The following is a 19,604-nucleotide window of genomic DNA, read 5'->3' as shown; positions in this document are numbered from 1 at the left end:
ATCCCCTGTAAAACTTGTAACACTCAACACACTGTACATGACATTTGAAGCATTACTAGAACTCAGTAATTTTCTCGAGGCCTGACAGTTAAAAAAGTATGTGTATGTTCAGAAGGGAAGTTTAACTAGAGTGTGAAAAAAAACTGGTGCAAAAATTGCAATTTACGGAACTCTAGATATTCAAATCTTGAGGTTTAAGAAGAGGATTAAAAAAAAAGAAATAATTACAAGGAAGTTAATAACACATTAATGTATTCCATGTATTTTTAATACATGAGTTGTTATTCCTGGTGAAGTGATGGCAAAATACAACTCAGCCTCTTCACTATCTGTTTTGTATGTTTATTAAATCTGAGCATTTACGTATTCTTTTATTTATGTAAGTTTAGTGATTTTTTATTTTGCTAAAAAGCCCATTGAAGCTTTACTTGTTTTATCCAAATACTTCATTGAACTGTTGCCATTTATACACTAGTTGTAGTCAAAGACAGGACATGCCATGGCTGTAGTGCGATGTTGCCTTCAAATGCTGGTCGTAAGCCCAATAGAAACATTCTGCTAATTAAAAAAAGTATATAAAGTTTAATGCGACTGTACTTTTTTCTGCCTGCCTGCCTTTTTTTTTTTTTTTTTACAACAGTGGGATGACACTTCTTCCTTTTCATACAATACACAATACTGGGACAAGTATAACTACATTACATTAACTCAAAAAAACCCATCATGAACAAATTGTCCTGTTGTCCCTGAATGCAGCATTGATGTGGGAGAGTGAGGAGAAGGGGGTGTGACGTCATGGCAAGGGTGCCCGGTCTCCAGTTTGGCGGAGGAGAAGTTTGTGTAGCTTCGACAAACTCTACACACCACAGGCGGGGGTAGCAAATAGAGCTAAGAAGAAACGGGGCTGTTAACAACTTTTGGGGGGACTGTAATATCAACATGACATTATTTCCAGTGTTATCTAAAGTGCCATTATAATTAATATAGTTGTTGTTGTTGTTGTTTTTTTAAAGTAGCGACCAGAGCGAAGTGGATTTATACCCGTGACGTTACAATTAACGGCTTTATTGCTGCGCTGTTGTTTCTCTCTGGTTGGGCGTTTGCTTCCCGTAATTAATGATTAGGTCCATATCGCTTTCAAGTGTCTCGTATCTGCCATCGGGCGGTCTCGCATGAACTGCGTAGAGGCAGCGACGTGGGGTCGGAGGCTCCGTCAGCAGAGCCGGGCTTCATGATGAAGATGCCTCGGGGAGGACGCCTGTTTCTGGCGACGTGCCTCGGCTCGCTGTTCGTTCTCGTGCTGTACTTTCAGAGCATCACTAAACCAGGTAAGCCCACACATATATATTCCACTCACTGGGGAAACAGTGCTACACTCACGCTATTCGGGTACTATTTAACGAACATTTTTCAAATGTATTTAACAATGGCAAATAAAACTGTGTTCGATATATTGTGTGGTTATCACAAGGAAGGAGAAAGCAGAGGGTCTGCACTTTATTGACGTTAGCTAAGCTAGCTCTTCTTCTCATTCGCTGTCGTGGAAAATACACGCTGGTGTAACGAGTGAAAGAAACTACAGATAATTAGGCACACACACTGGATTTAGGGTTAGGGCAAGCGAATGACTAATTAATAGCGGGGAAAATACAAGTTATAAAGCTCTTCGTGCTTTTTGGTCTTGCTAGAGTCTGCATCCTTGGCAGGAAATTTTGCAAAACTGTGAAGTTTTAACGGTGGCATAATGAAGCGTGAATCAGCTCACATGGAAAAGGTGGTAGCCCCCCCCCCCCCCCCCCCACACACACACACATACACACACACACACACATACACACATACACACACACACACACATACACACACATACACATACATATACACATACATATTCCTCCACCGTGACCCTCCTCTCCTCCTTTTACCTCTACTCTCCTCTGCCTTTGTTTGCTGGGCAGCACAGAGAAAAAGGACTGCAGACCTCCAGGGTGAGGAGTAGGGGGTGAAAGAGATGTCCAGATGATGGATTTGTGCCTTGCCATGCATACTGAAGTGAAGCAGCACATGCGCTTAGAGAAGAGGAAGAACAAATATTTAAATTGGTTTGTCAAGGAGAGAAAAAGCAGCAGAGCACAAAAACCAGACAAATCAGCTGTAAGCGATATTTTTGTGCAAGAAGATTTTCCATCAGTAGGTGTGGGGTTTTTTTGTTTTTTGTTTTTGTTGAACAGTATTCAGGGTAACACTGCACATATTAAGGAAATTGCAAGAGAAATAATCACATGCACCCCCCCTGAATATCATAAAACACACACCTGAAACAAAAAACAAAAAAAACTTGAAATCACATTTTATAGCTTTCGGTAACAGACACACAGACCACATGTTGCCAACTCCACAAGCTGCACACTAAAGCACTTTCATTGACCTCCCCCTTCCATCTACAGATTATATACCCTTACTGGTTGACCCATTGAGGCTTGGCTGCATTAGAACCCGCTAAAAAAAGCAGGTTGGAGCCACAATAAAGAAGACTAATTAACTCGATGTCAGCAGAACATCTACTTAGCGTGAATTTAAAAAACGAGTTCCAAGCGTTGTTTAATTTACTTTTTTTCTCCTTTCCTAGCTTCTGCTCTCCTTTAAATTGTTCTGAAATGAAACAGGGCACAATCTTTAGCATCTTTAGATACTTTTCAGCCTACTCCCTTATATTATTTATGAATAGATATTCATAAGGTATTGCATTTTTCCATATGTCAGTTCTATCCAGAACTTGTTCCATAAGCCCTGGTGTCACGAAGGATTTTGTGATGAGTAACCTTAAAGAACTGTTTTTCCTGCAGATGCTTAAGTAGAGAAAAAAATGTATTTAAGACCTGAAAATGTGATGATCAACACAAATGTTACAGACAGTTAATGGGATTTCCATTGTGGCTTTGGTGCAGTTACACTGACCATAAAGTCGTGTGTCATGGTGTCCTGGATCATCCCCGTGATTTCTGACAGATCAGTTAATAGTTTTATCTTTGTGCTGGTTTCCATTTCAGTTCCTTGTCTGTGTATAGTTGTTTTTTTGTTTGAGTATGTTCTTGCTCTCCCTTTCAGTGTACAGCGTGTCCCTGTTAAAAATTAAGGTTAGTTCCATATAAGGGCTTTTCCACTGGTACCTTCTCGGCTTGACCTAATGCAGCTCAACTCAACATTTTCCATTACAATCAAGTACCACCTAATGTGTGTGTGTGTGTTGTTGTTATAGCAACATGGTCAAAATACCAGTGATGTTATTTGTATGTGACACAAATGCCACAACAATGGAGGACGTCGAGGTGATGGTACCTGCTGCTCATTGATGGCTTTTTGTCAGACTGATTTTTGTGAAGGACATGCTCTCATCATCACTGACTTTAATCATTGATTGAGACTAGCTAATCAGTGGCACGCATTCTGTTGACGTCACATTTTCATATCTGCTCAGATCACTTGGATCCCCAGTTGAGCACTACTAACAAAGTGCCTGGTACCAGGTTTAAACCCTAGCTGAAACACTACTTGGCTGTTTGGGAGCAATAGAGTTCTGAGTGTGGAGAACTAATCCGAGCAAATAAAGAGTGAAATTGAGAATAGAGCAGTAGAATCAGATGGTTTCAGGTTTGAAGAGCAGAGCTGAGGATGTAAAGAGCTGAAAACTGAGGTTGAGCAGTGTGAACGCTGGATGCCGGGAGATGTGGACAAAATGATAAACTTTAACTCTTCTGTTTTTACAATAATTTCTTTGAATTTATTTATTATTTTGTTGTAGCCAGCTATGACGTCAATTTTAAAATGCAGGTAGTGAGCGGTTCAGCCTTTTACAGTATGCAATATGTTTTATTTTATTTTTTTAAAGCTTCTTCGTTTTAATATTACTAATTCCATAATTCATCAAAGGTTCATTTGTAACTTGTCTATAATGCTCTTCTTCTCCAGTCAAAAAAACTATTTAGATGTGTTATTACATTTTACACTAGTGGTAGGTGGATCGATCCAAATATCGATTTTATAGACACCAAGTCGTCATCGGTATCAGATTGTTACTGGTGAGATTGATTCTTAAAGTTCTGCTCTTGTTTGCAATGCTGTGCTTTCGGCAAAGACGAAACAGCCTAGTCGCCGCAGGAGCGGCTGTGAGGAACCTTGGGGTCACTTTTATTAAAGTATTTGGGATATTTGCAACAGCTGTGTAAAATACAATGCAGGTGCTTTTTCTTTACAATATGCCATTGATTATTATATAGATTATAGTTTTTAGTTGTAATGGTATATGATAACGATAATGGTATATGATTATAGACTTTCAACTTGTTTTCAGCTGGTTCTAAACAAAATTCTGGACCATAGCCACAGGAAATGCATTTACACACCAGGAGCATTTAACACACATTTTGATGAGATACTTAGTCTTAGATAGTCTTTCTTGTATTTGACATCTGGATGTCCCCATCTGATTGTGATATCAGTGACAACAATGTGATCGGCTAGTAGAGCAGGGCGATATGACCAAAAATATTTATCACGATATACATTTGAAAATTTGCGATAACGATATAACTGACAATATAATTGACACTAGACAAAATACTTTACAATCCACAACTTTATTAGTACAAAAAAAACCAATCAATGTATTTTCACTTAAACAAGCAGCTGTTTTTTATGTGCATTAAAGTTATATAAAAATTTAACAGTGCAAATGCAAATTCCTCGCTGACAGTTTAACCAAAAGGCATTTCCAGTGGAAATTGGCCGACATATCCTCAGCATAAACATGTATAATATCCACAAAACTTAAAAAGAGATTATACACACACAATACGGCAATATTATGTTGAAGCACAGTACGTATCACTCCGCAAGGCTTCTGTTTACAGTGTTGCCAACTTAGCGACTTTGTCGCTATATTTAGCGAGTTTTCAGACCCCCTAGCGAGTTTTTTTCTAAAAAAAAGTCGCTAAAAAAAGACGTGAAAGACATTACAAAAAACAATAATTGCTAAAAGAAATTTAATTTGTAGTTCTAAATAAATTCTAAATGCATTTAGGACGTTTTTTGCTCACTTTATGTCTCATCCACGATGTTATTTCTCTCTCTAGCAGCGTAGGTTACAATTACATTAGCATGACCAATTATGCAAATTAGGTGATGACGTCATTTAGCGACTTCTAGCGACTTTCAGGACAACCAATAGCGATTTTCCTTACTGAGGAGTTGGCAACACTGCCTGTTTACAATAGCCGTAATGCTCCAACAATCCATCAAGCGGTGCGGCTTCGTAGCTTTGCAAAGTCGTACTAAAACATTTGACAGATTTTCGAGCGCCGTGTACGACATAAAATCGTTTCGAGGTCAGTAAACACAACCAGAATTCATACATAAGGCACACGGGATTATAAGGGGCACTGTCGATTTTCAGAAAAATCAAAGAATTGATTTTAAGTGTGCCGTATTTTCCAAAAAACACGGTAATAACGATGGCCTGCTTGCACGCTCTACCAAAAATAGTGCTTTGTTGTGTATCTGACGGACGAAAGCTAAACCAGTTCCACACCACTGAAGTTGCAGCATTTTTACAAACCAATTCTGGTTCATCCGTTTCATTCAACGATCCACTTTCGCCCTTCTCATTCTCCGTCGCCGCCATGCTTTTTCCGCCGTGTGCGTTTGAAAACAAAGGCACTGCGCATGCGCGTTTTACCCATATTCTATCGCAATATTTAATTTTCTTATTGTTGCCCAACATTATTCACCGGTATTACCGTGAACGGTATGATATGGCCCAGCCCCATCGGCTAGTGACAAGATGATCAGATGGAGCACAGCAGCACCCATCAGCAGCAGCGTGCCTAAATTAGGGGAGTTGTCTTAGCCTGTAGGAAGCTAACAGCAAAGCTTCATTTTGGAAGAATTTCTCTCTGACTTGATCACCAGGTTCTGTTTGCTGAAGTGTTTAATTTAACCAAAAACTAAGATCAAATGAGTTCTGATAATGATGCTTGATCTTGATGGTCTCACTATTCTTATGTTGTTTGTTTGCAGGTTTTTAGTTTGCTTACATAAACTGTTGCCACCAACTTAACTAACATTGTTTCACTACATCTGTCTCTGTGAGGTCCCCTCCACATGTGGCATGTGTGAGAGGAGAGGTGAAATGAGGTGTACTCAGAACAAAGAAAAAAAACAAGATGAAAAAAGAAAATGAAAGTAAAAGGCAGCCAGTCTAACAGAGTTGCGAAAAGACTATTTGTAATATATTTGTTGTTGTCCTTTTGTCATTTATTATCTTATTAATAAATTCAAGTTCCAGTAATTGATGCTGTCTGATTTATTTGCTTTTCTAGTTTTATTAAGTTAGTTTTATTAATTTTTAAGTCGAGTCTGATGCTGCCTTACACACAAAAGACTGATTCATTTATTACAGCAAAAGGCAGATACATTTGTATCATTTAAGGGGGCGATTGTGGCTCAAGAGTTGGGAGTTCGCCTTGTAATTGGAAGGTTGCCGGTTCGAGCCCCGGCTTGGACAGTCTCGGTCGTTGTGTCCTTGGGCAAGACACTTCACCCGTTGCCTACTGGTGGTGGTCAGAGGGCCCGGTGACGCCACTGTCCGGCAGCCTTGCCTCTGTCAGTGCGCCCCAGGGTGGCTGTGGCTACAATGTAGCTTGCCATCACCAGTGTGTGAATGGGTGGATGACTGGATATGTAAAGCGCTTTGGGGTCCTTAGGGACTAGTAAAGCGCTATATAAATACAGGCCATTTACCATTTAAGCCAAGGTTATCATATAAAACCAAAGCTGGATCTGGATGGTGCCCTAATAAAACCAAGACTTACAAGTGACAGACGTCCTTGTGGGAGTAACCAGGTCTTAGCTGCAGTGGAAATCACTTCCAATAATAGAGTGTGACTGTTGGTGAAGGATTGGGTAATCAGTGTGGACAGTTGTGTGTGGTTGGTGTTGCTTCACTGTGGTGTTTTTGTCACACTCACAGCCTCTTGAATTCTGTAACACTTTGCCATCCCAGTACAAAAATAATACTTGATCTCTACAGCTGCATACAAGATTATTGGCAGGTCTGAGCGATATGGATAAAAGTCATCATTTTTTTTTTGCCATTTCAGTCAGTACTATACATTTGTATCATGATGAAGATTGAATCACTAAAATCACTACATCTGACAAACCTGAAGCTTCATTTTTGACTCCTAAGTGGGATTAGGAAAATATAAGGTGAATCTTGGTTTAAATATTTTCTATCAGAAGTTGAACATGATAAATGTACTATAACACAGGACAAGAAAATTTAAATAAATACCATGGGTACGTATAATGAACTAAAATCTAAATTCTGGCAAATTCTGGCAAAAACTTTACTTAACAAAAACTTAACAATTATTACAAAAACTGTTTTAAATTGTTGGGAAATAATCCCACAAATTAAAAAACATTGATAATTTTCTGCAGTATCCTCAGAACAATTTCCATAAGGTGAACATAAACCAAAGTGACATATTTGCTGAATTCTCCATGGGAGAATCTACTGAGGGCTCATGAAAGGCACTATAGTCTCAGTGAAGTGGGCGGTGACACTCATGCATGGGTCAGTTGTGTGACTTGTACATTATCTAAACACTCAAAGTCCTCATCAGGTTCCTTTTGAGCCCTGGGTTGTGTCCGCTGGGGTGTAATGTTTGATAACACTATGGCTAGAGTTTTCGTTCACATTTTCGGTTGTCATTTTGTCTTTTGTCTTGCTCACACTCCTGATGAACCAGTATGCAGCAGCCCAAAGATTAGCACATGTGCTGCTGCCGACTGCTCCTCCAGTGCTCTGTCCTGTGTTTGTCAACCTAAAGACTTATTTCCAACTGTGTTCCAACCACATGACTCAAGAAAGTACAGTACAGTAGTCCCAGCAGCGACAGGAAGCATGGTGCATATAATTGTTGTGGTTCTATTGTCTGACTTCCTAAAACAACACCCTCGGTTTGGAGTTTAAGAAAGTAACACAAAGTCCTGTCCAGAGTGGTCTTATGAACTCATTTATCCAAGTCATGTCATGTGTTACGCCTTTAAATGCTCACTTAGTTAGGAATTTGACTGAAATGAGATCGAGATGTATATTACAAGAGACTTAGTGATATGTTATGACTGACCCTTTGACATCAATGAATATATTGTGTGTCTAATTTTCGATCAGCAGTGAACTATGGTCAGGCAGTTTAGATCGGCAACATACAGTGTCCATGCAAACACTGCAGGGGGATGCTTGGACAACCAGGTGATTAATATGAAGGGACACAAAATTGAATATGATATAATTTTTAAAGAAAATAAGCAACATTTAAGATACTTACTCTAGATTGCATTGGGTTGGCCTTTAGTAAAACTGTGAGGAACCTTGGGGTCACTTTTAGAAACATCCTCACTCAGAGTGATGCTTGTTCCTACATTCATTACTTTGCTATTGTTATCAGGTTGGTCTAAAAGTTTCTGAAAAAGCCTTCAGTTGATCCAGAATGGAGCAATGAGAGTACGGACAGGGAGTAGAAAGAGATCATATATCTCATATTTCTTCTCTTCATTGACTCCCTGTTGAATCCAGAATTGAATTTGAAATACTTGTGCTAACATACACGGTCTGGAATATCACTCAGTGAGCAATCTCACCAAGATCTGTTAGGCAGAGGAAGTCTATATTCATCATTCCACTTTAAAGTGTGAACAGTAAATTGGTTTGATTGGTTCCAGAAGCAACATTACCATTCCCACTTATATTTTACTGTTAGCTCTCCCCCAAAAGTCAAACAAAAAGATTTGTGACACTGTTGAAATTTCCCTGACGTAACCTGTTTCCACCCGGTCTTTTTGATCAAACACATCACTGTTTGTACAAAAACAGAATTGAATCTTTTGTCACTCGTTCTTCTTTCATGTGGCTGCTCTGACCCAGCTGAGCTGCCTCAGTGTCACTATGCGAGTGTCCTTTGAGCATCTAAACGTGTGTGTTGTCAAACCCCGAGTACATGTGTCACCTTTAAAAGTGCTTTGAACTGCTTCTGTGGCTGCGCTAATTTAAAAGGTTTTGTGCTTTCAGTTTGACACAGGAAACCATTTTCTTTCATCAGCGTAAAATTTACAGTTTGGTCCAATTAAAAGATGCAAAGCATCATTTTGTGTGGCCAAGTCAGTCGTCCTGCCATAGTTAATATAGGGTTTTGATTTTTTTGTCATGGGATTTGCTAGAATCATCATTTCTGAACATGAATATTTTCTCCGCTCACGATGCTGTTTGCTCTGCGTTGACCCTTGCCAGTTTTATTCCACTTCATTTGCTTGACAGCTGTATGCAACTTTGCCTGCTGTAGGGTGGTAAAGCCTCTGTGTCTGTGTTCCCTAGCTATGGGAGACAATAGCAAACTGTCTGCTCAACAGTGATGTGCCCGTGGCATCTGAACAATATGAGCTGTTCTGATTTACGTTTTAAGTCTGGAGTGGACTGTTATAGCTGCCACCACACACAGGAAACTGAATTCACCGAATGTGAAAAAGCAAACTGTCAGCCATGAATGACAGAGTTTTGAAGGCTGTTTTGACAGCCATCATTGATGCTCCACACAGGCCGAATCCTCTCTGGGTCTTGTGACAGTGATGGATTCCTCATCAAAGCTCTAAACAGCATCATCAGGGCCCACTCTGTCATCTCACCCATCACAGACTTTGGGGATTGTTTTTCACCTAAACATATTGTAGACACCCACTGTAAACCTTTGTCATTAAATACATATACAGACACAACCTGTGCATATCTATTCATACATGTAGCTTAATCCAATAAACTAAGTACACTCTTCATTTGCATGTGTGCACACCATGTGTGCACACCGCCACTTATCACTAGCCACTGACACTGATAACAGTGCAGCTGCTGTGACGCAACAAGTGATGTCTTTAAGGTCTCCAACAGAGCCAACAGCTCATTAGAGAGGACATCACACCATGTGCTACACCTGTTGGCAGTTTGTACTGTGTTAGTATTGTAATGTAAAAGGTGTTAATATGGTTAATAAGGCTAGTGCCTTAAGTACATAAAGATGAAGTTATTTATAGTCAGCTTAAACTGCAAAAATAGCATTGGTGCCATGTTTTTAGCTTTTTAGCGCTGATGTGTTTGTAACATTTAGATCTGTGTAAGAGACCGGAGTGCACTGGTGATATTGCAGAGGTTCACACAGGATTGGATTCTGTTTGTGGCAGCAGTGCATGTACCCAAACCTTAAATTGTGCTTTTTATGAACTGTTCGAGTGCATAAAAAACACATTGTCATCTTAGCGTCTGAACATTTTGTCAACAGTTGCACCAGGAGACAGAAAATTAGTTCAAACTGGAGCCGTACTGAAGTATGCCTCACTTTATCTGACATGTTTTACACAACTGTGCTGCTCTGTAATTATGAATCAGACGTGTTCAGCTTCTTCTTGTGTAAGAATACTGACAAAGCCGAGCTGACGGTTGCTGGAGTTGGATGTCGAACGATGTGAGGTTTCACTGAAATTACCTGAACGTAAAAAAGACTTTTGAGTGAACTGTGCCGAAACACAGATGGGCAGAGGTGTAGAAACAATAAAGACAGATGCATCGACAGACTGTTAGCTGCAGTGATGTCTCAGATAGATCAGTTCATTACATGCTACATGTTGTTTCAGAGAAGATAAATTTCAAGCGAACCTCAAGTCTGACATTAGATTTTTCAGGTTTTTCAGGTGAAAAAGGATGTGATGACTTATAGGAACTGGTTAGTCAGTGCATCTGCTGAATGTTTGTAAGAGGTGTGCAAGTAAAAGTAAGAAGAATAAAAGTAAAATGGAAAGCGGCTGCCAGCTCGCTAGTGTTACTTATTGTAAAACTACCAGATCTAGTTTGTGTAATCACCAACATCTGCAGTCTGTAGCACATGAATGTTGTGACACCGTGAATCGGGCTCTGCCTGGTGACACGTTAGTCTTGATAATGCTGTAGTCTGCTTTGCCTTTGTCAGCTGCTGGTGAGGCAGACTTTTATTTACTTCACATAAAATACATTTCCCCTTTCTTACAGCTCATGGAAACTAATAAAGATAGGCCTTCTTTTGAAGTGCAATTAAGCTGAATTATACACCCATGCAGTACAAGTGATGCAGCATAATTTTCTGTGCCTTGTATGCATTATGATCATAGAGGTGAAGAGGCTTCCAAAAGGGGAAGCAGCTTCTTTGCCAGTAAAGCAGGGCTGTGATTTGCCTTTGTAGAGTGGGGACAAAACAGCTGTTATTCCAAGTCCCACAAGGGCTTTTTGCATGTAATGAGACTGGGGCCTCTTTTGCTCCTCTTCAGCTATGGGTATGTTGTCACTTCCTGATATGAGAGGAAGTGGTGGTTTTCTGGTGGATGTGATAGAACACTCTACACACACATACACATAAAAAAAGAAAAAAAGAAACTAAGCTTCACAATGATCAGAGCATAGTAACCACAGATGTATTCGTGGTCATGTGATGTATTATAAAATATCAGAAAAGTTGGCCTGATAGAGGAATTTGTGATTGAACGATTTAGAGCCATTTGTATTGGTAATACACACCACTGGACCGTATACACCCATATTTAGAAGTAATGCAAGTAAAGTATGTGTCTTGTTGACTACAAACTTGACTTAGATATTGCAACTGTGCTTATCAGCTGCAAACCACAAAAACAAACTAATGTATTGAGGGAAATGATATTTTTTGGCTGCAGAGATAGCAGTGACCGGGGCTTATCTGTTCACATCAATTTGGCAGTCAGTGAATATTAAGAGTCTGTCTTAATAATAGAAAAAGAATCAAGAAACAAATGCGTCCTTGGCACGAAGAGGAAATAAATAACAGCCCGAGTCCTGTGTTTGACAGGCTGGTGAATAGTTTTATGGGATCCACAATGATTTATACAACATGTCACGATTATCCATCGAGTAGCTCTTTAAACATTCAACACTGACTGACTGACTCACAGCCTGTAGCCCAGCTAAAAGTTTTATAATTTGATATTCAAATATCTGACATTTCCAGTTCTGCCATGATAGTGATACCTTGACTGTGGATATCTGCTAAGTGTGTTTTTCTGAGTAGATATGTGAGCAGTGATCTAATACCAGTGTTAAATTATAATAGCTATGCTCCTTGCTCTGAGACCAGTAATCATTCAGGTGTGTGTATGGCAGCGTCAGAGTCCACTGAATGTTGATTGCCTAATATTTTTAAATAAATACAAAATTATTATAAAAAGGTGATCTAAAAAAGGTGATATAAAAAGGTCATGTGTGTTTTATTGAAATAATAAAACACACATTAACATTATTTAACTGAGTTATTTGCTGTTGTCTCACTTGAGCACAGTGTGAAGTGGGTTTTTAGTTTCCACATCCACGAGTCCACTTGGGCTTGTGTGACATAAATTTCATCATCAGACAGTGACTGTGTCTGTGTCAGCAACAGAGTGTAGGCTTGAGAGTGCCTATTGCATACTACTGCCATTTATGGCCATGCTAGTTTCCCCTTTCCCTGCTTTCAGTCTCACTGAGTGCATCTCCTCAGACACTTGTGTCATGTTTTGAGCGGAGCTGATGATCCAGTTGTTGACATTAGATTGTGGTCTATATTTGCTATTTCCTGAGCTTTCCTCGTGACTTTGGCATGGATAGAAAACCCAAACATTTCATGTCCATGTAGCGTTTATGCTCAAAACAGACAGTAAACTATTAACAAACCCTCCACAAGTGTCTCTTGACCTACTTTCCAGCTTCCTGAGGAAGTGTCCTGGGTTTGCTAAAGGCTTGTCTGCTTAATAATTGTGGACCTGTGCTGTAGACTGAGAGCTCACATGCCTCATGTATTTTAATTAGAAATCTCTCGAAGTTGCCGTCTTATTTTAAAGCCTTAGTGCAGGGGTGTCAAACTCAAATACACGGTGGGCCAAAATTCAAAACTGGAAAAAGTCGCGGGCTAACGTTAATATTTATTGAAATATATTTATTCCTCCAGATATAAGAATGAATCTTTTCTTATGGACTCAAACACGTTTTGCTGAAAAACTGAATATGGAACAAGCAAAGCTTAATACTAAACAATATATATATTAGCTATATAATACCAGTAGGCCAGCTCTAATAGTAATTTGGTATGGCTTCGCGGGCCAAATGTAATTAGGCGGGCCAGAGTTTGACACCTATGCCTTAGTGTTTCACATCTACAGGATGCCACTTTGCAGTTAGTGTGACTTTTAGCCTGAGTGCTGACAAAAAACATCTTTACTGGTTTAGACAAAATCATATTAGAAAGGACATGTTCTTTTTTTTGGCCTTGTGTGGATTTTCGTTATGTATCCAGTGAGTCCAGGAAGACTTGATGTCTATCTGTGCGTGTTGCTGATGATGTGGCACAGATTACCCAGAGGAAGTGGAGGATTTTGATGGTTCATGTGAGCTCACGCAGAGAGGCTGTGGCCCAGGCAGAGGTTGTGTCCCCACAGCCTCTGCCTGCCTTGACTTGAGATACGCCGTCTTCTTGTTGTGTGAGTGCACATTACACATTTGCTCTGTCACCATTTGTTCTCCTTTTTGTGTTTGCTTCTTCCTCAAAATGGAAGGAAGCAGTTATGATTTACAGCTTCGTGTCAATCTGGAACATGTGACAGTGTTTTTGTCAGACCAGAATGCACAGCTGATGGGTTTTTAAATATTTTAGAACAGCAGGGGTTCGATTTTATTTGTTTGATGTAGTTCAGCAGAAAAGAAGAGACACAGTAGGAGGGAAATGGCCTCCGTCTCCATCTGGATTCCATACTTACAGCATAGCCATTCACCTTGCTGCTTAATATTCTTTCCATATGATGGTATGGAGACACCCCTCCCCCCAAAATGCTAAACTGCATAAAGCACACTTCCCACATCTACTTACCTCTGTCTTACTCTGGCGTTGTGCCTGATATAAAGCAGCCCTCTGCATCATTTAGCCACATGTGCAAAACAAATTTCTGTTCTCACTTTAGTGCCATTAGCTGCAGACCTAAACACTAACACTGTGTTTGCAGGGAGGGGTGTGTGGAGGGTGGCATAGAGGAATGGAAGAAGAAGACAGATGTGTTTACAGAGGCTGAAGAAGGAGGAAGGGCACAAGTATCTAGACTCTCGCAGATCGTCCAGTTCAGCCTAACATCATTCGCGTCCACAGCTAACTGTTGTGTGTGTTTGTGAGCAGGTAAAGGTCTTCTTAAAGCAAAGAGAGGCTGAAAGAGATGTGTTAATAATGTAGGTGTTGGAGTTTTATAGAATCTACAGTATAAATGAATGGTGGGAGATCACGTCATGACTGAACGGGACCAGCAGATGGCTGGAAAGTTGGCTCTGTCTGTAACTCCATTTGGACATCTTTACGGCGAAATTTAAACTTGTGCAAATGTATGAGACACTGTTTCTCATTAGTCACCTACATGCAGACTGAATTTTGAAAAAATAACAGTGAAGTGGTTACACTTAAATCAGTGGTAGTGGATATATGACACACCATGCAGCAGACTTGCTGCAGAACAACTCTGATCCATCAGAATGAATGCAGGACCTCTGGAGGTGTCCTGTGGTGCAGAGCGGGTCCTGTGGGTTATGGGGCAGGACCTTCATGGATTGGGTTCGTTCCAGTGCATTTATCAGAGCGGTGTATGGTGAGTTTGGAGTTTATAATCAAAGGCTTTGGCATTTTTTCTAGGCTTCATTGCTTATTTGGACAATTTTTGTTGCGTGGTGGAGCTAGGAGAGACCACAGCCTTGGGGAGTGTTAAGCAACATTAACGCACTTTTCAGTACTCATAGCCGTTAATGCTTTGAAGCGCTCACTGCTTTGTCCTCCTTTGTGACTCTGCAGAGGCAGAAATGAACATCCTCCATTAAAATTCAGTCAGGAAATACTTTACTCAGATCACCCAAAAGAGAGCTTTCACAGGTTGTTTCCACATACACTTCTACACAGTCATTCTTTGTTTTGCACCCAAATGAGTTTCCCCAGTGCTGAATATTATTTAGTGCAGGTTTAAGGCACCACTGTATTACTGTCACTTTTCAGACCTGGGAGCAGAGGCGCTCGTTTTATGTGGAGTATGTGATCAGCGAGATGATCAGTTTTGTCCACTTCACGTCTCAGAGGTTTCAGTGTCCATTTTAGTAAAACACGTTTGTTGTTTAAAAGCAGAAGCTGGTTTGAAGGCTGTCACCAGACCAGGGAAAAGCAGGACAAGTCCGCTGCAGACACTTTATAATGGAGACCAGGTGAGAGCAATGCCACATATTGTCCCACCACACACACAATCGCACACACATAGTGTGACTTGAGGGCTACAGCTAGTAGGTAGCCAGTTTCACTTTCACTGTACAGACTGTACTAACTGCAACATCTAAAGCTCAGTACTTAACACACTGTAGCATTAAACATAATGCAAAATGAACACTTAGGCTCAGGCTTCCAGTCTCTGACGAGATGCTGCATTTAGTTAAAACACTTTAAATTTGTATCAAGCTGCTTATTAACATTCAAACATTCAAAAATCCTTGAAGGAGTTAAACTCTGTACTGACAGCTGAACTTCAGCAGTTTTTAAAAGGCTTTTGTTGAAAGTTGTTTGTGCCTCTCTTTCTCTCTGCATCGTCCTCATCACAAGCAGCTGGAGCTGTTGGCAGCTCACAAGTCCCTCCAAGGCCGCAGGGAGCTGCTGGAGCAGGCATGTCTGAGCCACACGAGGAAGCGCCGCGTGCTCTCGCCCGAGGATCTCAAACACCTCATTGTTGACGACATGCACGGCCTTATTTACTGCTATGTACCCAAGGTTGGTAAGCACGTACAGATGAAATGAAAGAGGTTTGAGAGAATGTGAGAGTGGATGATGATAGAGGGAGACAGGTGCATGTTTTTATTTCACAGGTGTTTCCTTTTCTGACTTGCAGGTAGCCTGCACTAACTGGAAGCGTGTCCTCATGGTCCTCACCAGCGACGGCCGCTACACCGACCCCCTCGCCATCCCCGCTAATGAGGCCCACGTCGCAGGTAACCTCCGCACGCTTTCGGAGTTCTCGGTCACGGAGATCAACCAGCGCCTTCGCAGCTACCTCAAGTTCATATTTGTGCGGGAGCCCTTTGAGCGGCTGGTGTCAGCCTACAGAAACAAATTCACGCGCAGATACAACACTGCCTTCCACAAACGCTACGGAACTAAAATCATCCGCCGGCACAGGCCCAACGCCAAGCCAGAAGCCCTCGAGAAAGGAGATGATGTGACTTTCCCTGAGTTTGTCCAGTATCTTGTGGACCCTCGGACGCAACGGGAGGAACCTTTCAACGAGCACTGGGAACGGGTGCACTCCCTCTGCCACCCCTGCCTGATCCACTACGACGTGGTGGGGAAATACGAGACTCTGGAGCCCGATGCTCAGGCCGTGCTCAGATTGGCCGGAGTGGAGGGGACGCTTCAATTTCCAACGTCCGGCAAGACGACCAGGACAGATGGCCACATGGCGGGGCGTTACTTTAAGCACATCAGTCCTTTCTATCAGAAAAAACTGTTCAACCTATATCGCATGGACTTCATGCTCTTCAACTATTCCACACCAGAGTATCTCAGGACTTGATGAGCATCACTTGTCCTTTCAGGCACTTTTGTGTCGCTCTCTGCCTCGGAGTGGTCCACCACAAGCAGAGACTTGACACTGGGACTCTCCAAGGAAAACAGTTAATGGCTATGGAGAGTGACTGGATTTTCTGGTTTCAGTAAGTGAAACTAAAAACTGCCTAAGAAGAAGACAGATGGTGTGTGTGCTGTGATCTACTGAGTGAGGATGGAGTTTGTCTTTAGCACAGCAGACTGCAGGTGACACATAATCTCTTTACAAACAGATCCTTTTTGTGTTTGTTGCAATTTCTTGCCAAAGTTTTGCTTCATCAAATTTAGAAAGCCTTGCTTTGACTTTAGTTTGAGTGTTGTAGAGCTGGTGAAATGTGCCTCATCAGCATTTTTCTGCAGCTCTCACTACAGATTTCTTTTCTTTGTTTTTGCATCTTCTGAGAGGTAGTGAGCCAGAAATGAAACTTGAGAGGAGCAGGTTCTCTTCTCACAGGTAAATGTGCTGACTGTGAAACTGAGCACAGTGTTACCGTCTCTTAGGAAGGCCTTTATTTATGTCAGTATTTATTGTTTTGGAAAGCAAGGATGTCGGGCTCATTTTTTTCCCCAGAGGAAATGATTTTCTTTTCTTAAAGAACAAAAAGCTTTTCTCTTTCAGAGTCAATATCTTTTTGCCGTGTCAGCTTTTGCACATTAACCGATGCTATAACAGAAAACCGTCAGAGCGTACCACATCAGCCTCCTGCTTTAAAACTGCACAAATCTCGCAGCTCTCGTTCACACCGGCTCCCACAGATCCCAGAGTGATTTCCAGTCGTAGACGCTCCCTCATTCCAGTAAAAGTGTGTTGCTGTCCCTCATCTATCGTGTGCCTGTATTTAGCTCTGAGCAGGTAGGCTGAACAAACAACCACATAGCTGTGGTCAGGGCTGCGTCCAGCCCAGGACTAGCCCTGGTCAGAGCTCCCCTTGTTGGGCTGTAGGCAAGCACACCAAGGTTTAATCCAACTACGGTCACCAAACAGGCCTCGTTCAGTAAATATGATCAATACACTGTTTGACCTTCATTAACTCTTTGAAGACAAAATATGCATTTAAGATGGACTTGAAATATTTGCCAAAGATAAAAATAACTTGTTTAAAATTCATATTACCTCAGATATTTCCTTGCAAGCACCATAAGTGAGAGACAGTTTGTATCATACATATCTTTTTATATCCCAGCATCCACTTAAATTATAGGAAGATTAGATTATGCTTTAAAAATAACTCCCAAAGGCATTTCAAGGTGCCTTTAACCAACAATAATTGGGCACAAGATAAGAGATTTGGATCTCTCTTAGACGAATAAACTGAAATCAAACCAAATAGTGCTTTGATTCCTTACAATAATCTGAATATCTCAGTGCTACACAGTTTATCAAGATTAAGAGCTGGGATTACTTAGTCTTTGAAGATATTTGAGACATGATCTCAAAACAACAGACACGAACGTTTCCATAAAAAACACACCCACGGTTTGCTCAGTGTACACTGAAGCTTTGGCTGTTTATTCTTATCTGCACATCCTTCTGTTTCTTTTATAAAGTATGTTTAATTTAGTCAGACACGTGCCAACCTTTCTTATTATTTTCCTGTAATTACGCTTTGAAAAGTGCAATATTAGTACGTGTTAAAAGCTGTGTCTTTATTCAAGCCTTAATTTTGTGCCATATTTTATTTTTCTATTCCAGCCATGGATTACAGGGTGTTCCTTTCCAATGCTTTCCTGCATAGCAGTTTGTAATTTAAGTCGTAATTTGTAAGAAGCTGCAACCTGATTACACACTTTATTTTTTTCTTCTGTTTTATGATCTACTGCACAAAATGTATGTTTCACCTTTTAATTTAGAATCTGCTAAGTTTTCATCTCAGATGCCCTGACGCTGCTGTGTGGGACACAGCTAGCCAAAGAAACCATTTTCTGTAGAAATGTTCTTTGAGTCAGATCTTTGTCATGGTGAGTCATTGTGAAACGGCAAACAGAGCACAATCTGAAAGAATCTCTCATGCACTTGTGACACCAAGCTGTGAATCTGATAACTGTAGTGCACTTGCTGATGTGATAGTGAATGACTGGTTACCTTGAAGTTTAAAAAAAAAAAAAAAAACCCACAATGACAGCACTGTGTGTGTCTGCTTTATTATTATGACAGTTGTCCTATAGTTGAACGCCATTTGAACACAGCTGTGCAGAAACTGTATTTTGTGTGTTTTTTTTGCAACTCGTGCAAAAATCACTGTTCGTGCATTCTTTACACTTTCAGCAGTAGGAATAGTAAAACTGCCCCAAACTTTAAAAACCATACACATGCTGGAGTAGCAGGACTTTTTTTTTTCTTATTTGTATGATAATGCCACAGACAATCGGAAATTAGTCTGTTAGTTTTTTATTAAAATAGAACTGTTCATAGCCACAAAGTCACATTAACACTCATCAACAATTTTGCTTTAATCTCCAGACACATAAGACAGCACAGTGTAGGTATGGAAGCTTGAAGAACTGAACACAGCTAGAAAATAAAGGCGCTTTAAAAAGGCCCTAACGTCATAACGTGGCAGTGTCAACACTGAAGTACAGTACAAGCTCTGACAAAGGTAAAGCAAAAGACAAAGAACTGTTGCATCATTTAAATACAGATTGTTTTTTTTAAACATTGAGATGCTTGTAGACGAGATTTTAGTTACAACATGGTTGACATTTTTGCTTTCAAGGCAACTTCAGACTACTAATAAAACACAGTGCAAGTTTGCAGTCAGATGTTTTTGTTCCATTTGCACTCCATACTGTCCAATAGGGCTGGATGATACACTAAACAAAGAAATAAAATAGATGTTTGCTTTCTTGCAA

General features: G+C 40.5%; 1 protein-coding gene and 1 long non-coding RNA gene across 5 annotated transcripts in view; one reads left to right on the top strand and one right to left on the bottom strand.

Annotated features, from left to right (window-relative positions):
* LOC146494945 (uncharacterized) overlaps positions 1-19,604 on the bottom strand; it is a 181,406-nt gene that overhangs the window by 40,136 nt on the left and 121,666 nt on the right. The gene's annotated exons all lie outside the window — the stretch shown is intronic.
* LOC146494949 (carbohydrate sulfotransferase 11-like) lies at positions 821-18,868 on the top strand. 4 transcript variants are annotated; one of them, XM_085147025.1, is made up of 4 exons: positions 821-1,328; positions 15,291-15,370; positions 15,762-15,923; positions 16,042-18,868. In XM_085147025.1, the coding sequence occupies exons 1-4, from the start codon at positions 1,232-1,234 to the stop codon at positions 16,720-16,722; spliced, it is 1,020 nt and encodes a 339-aa protein (XP_085003151.1). In that variant the 5' UTR covers positions 821-1,231; the 3' UTR covers positions 16,723-18,868. The 4 variants fall into 4 exon arrangements, with proteins under 4 accessions (XP_085003151.1, XP_085003149.1, XP_085003152.1 ...); XM_085147023.1 differs by having other exon boundaries at positions 15,759-15,923; XM_085147026.1 differs by having other exon boundaries at positions 822-1,328; positions 15,294-15,370.

The sequence above is a fragment of the Neolamprologus multifasciatus genome, chromosome 20 (assembly GCF_963576455.1).
Source record: "Neolamprologus multifasciatus chromosome 20, fNeoMul1.2, whole genome shotgun sequence".
NCBI lineage: Eukaryota > Metazoa > Chordata > Actinopteri > Cichliformes > Cichlidae > Neolamprologus > Neolamprologus multifasciatus.
This window is presented reverse-complemented; position numbering and strand designations above follow the sequence as displayed.

Coding starts and splice junctions, on each gene's coding strand:
- LOC146494949 (XM_085147023.1), top strand. CDS start 1,232: ATGATGAAGATGCCTCGGGGAGGACGCCTGTTTCTGGCGACGTGCCTC. Junction 1,329..15,290: donor TCAGAGCATCACTAAACCAG/GTAAGCCCACAC, acceptor GTTGTTTAAAAG/CAGAAGCTGGTTTGAAGGCT. Junction 15,371..15,758: donor CACTTTATAATGGAGACCAG/GTGAGAGCAATG, acceptor CCTCATCACAAG/CAGCTGGAGCTGTTGGCAGC.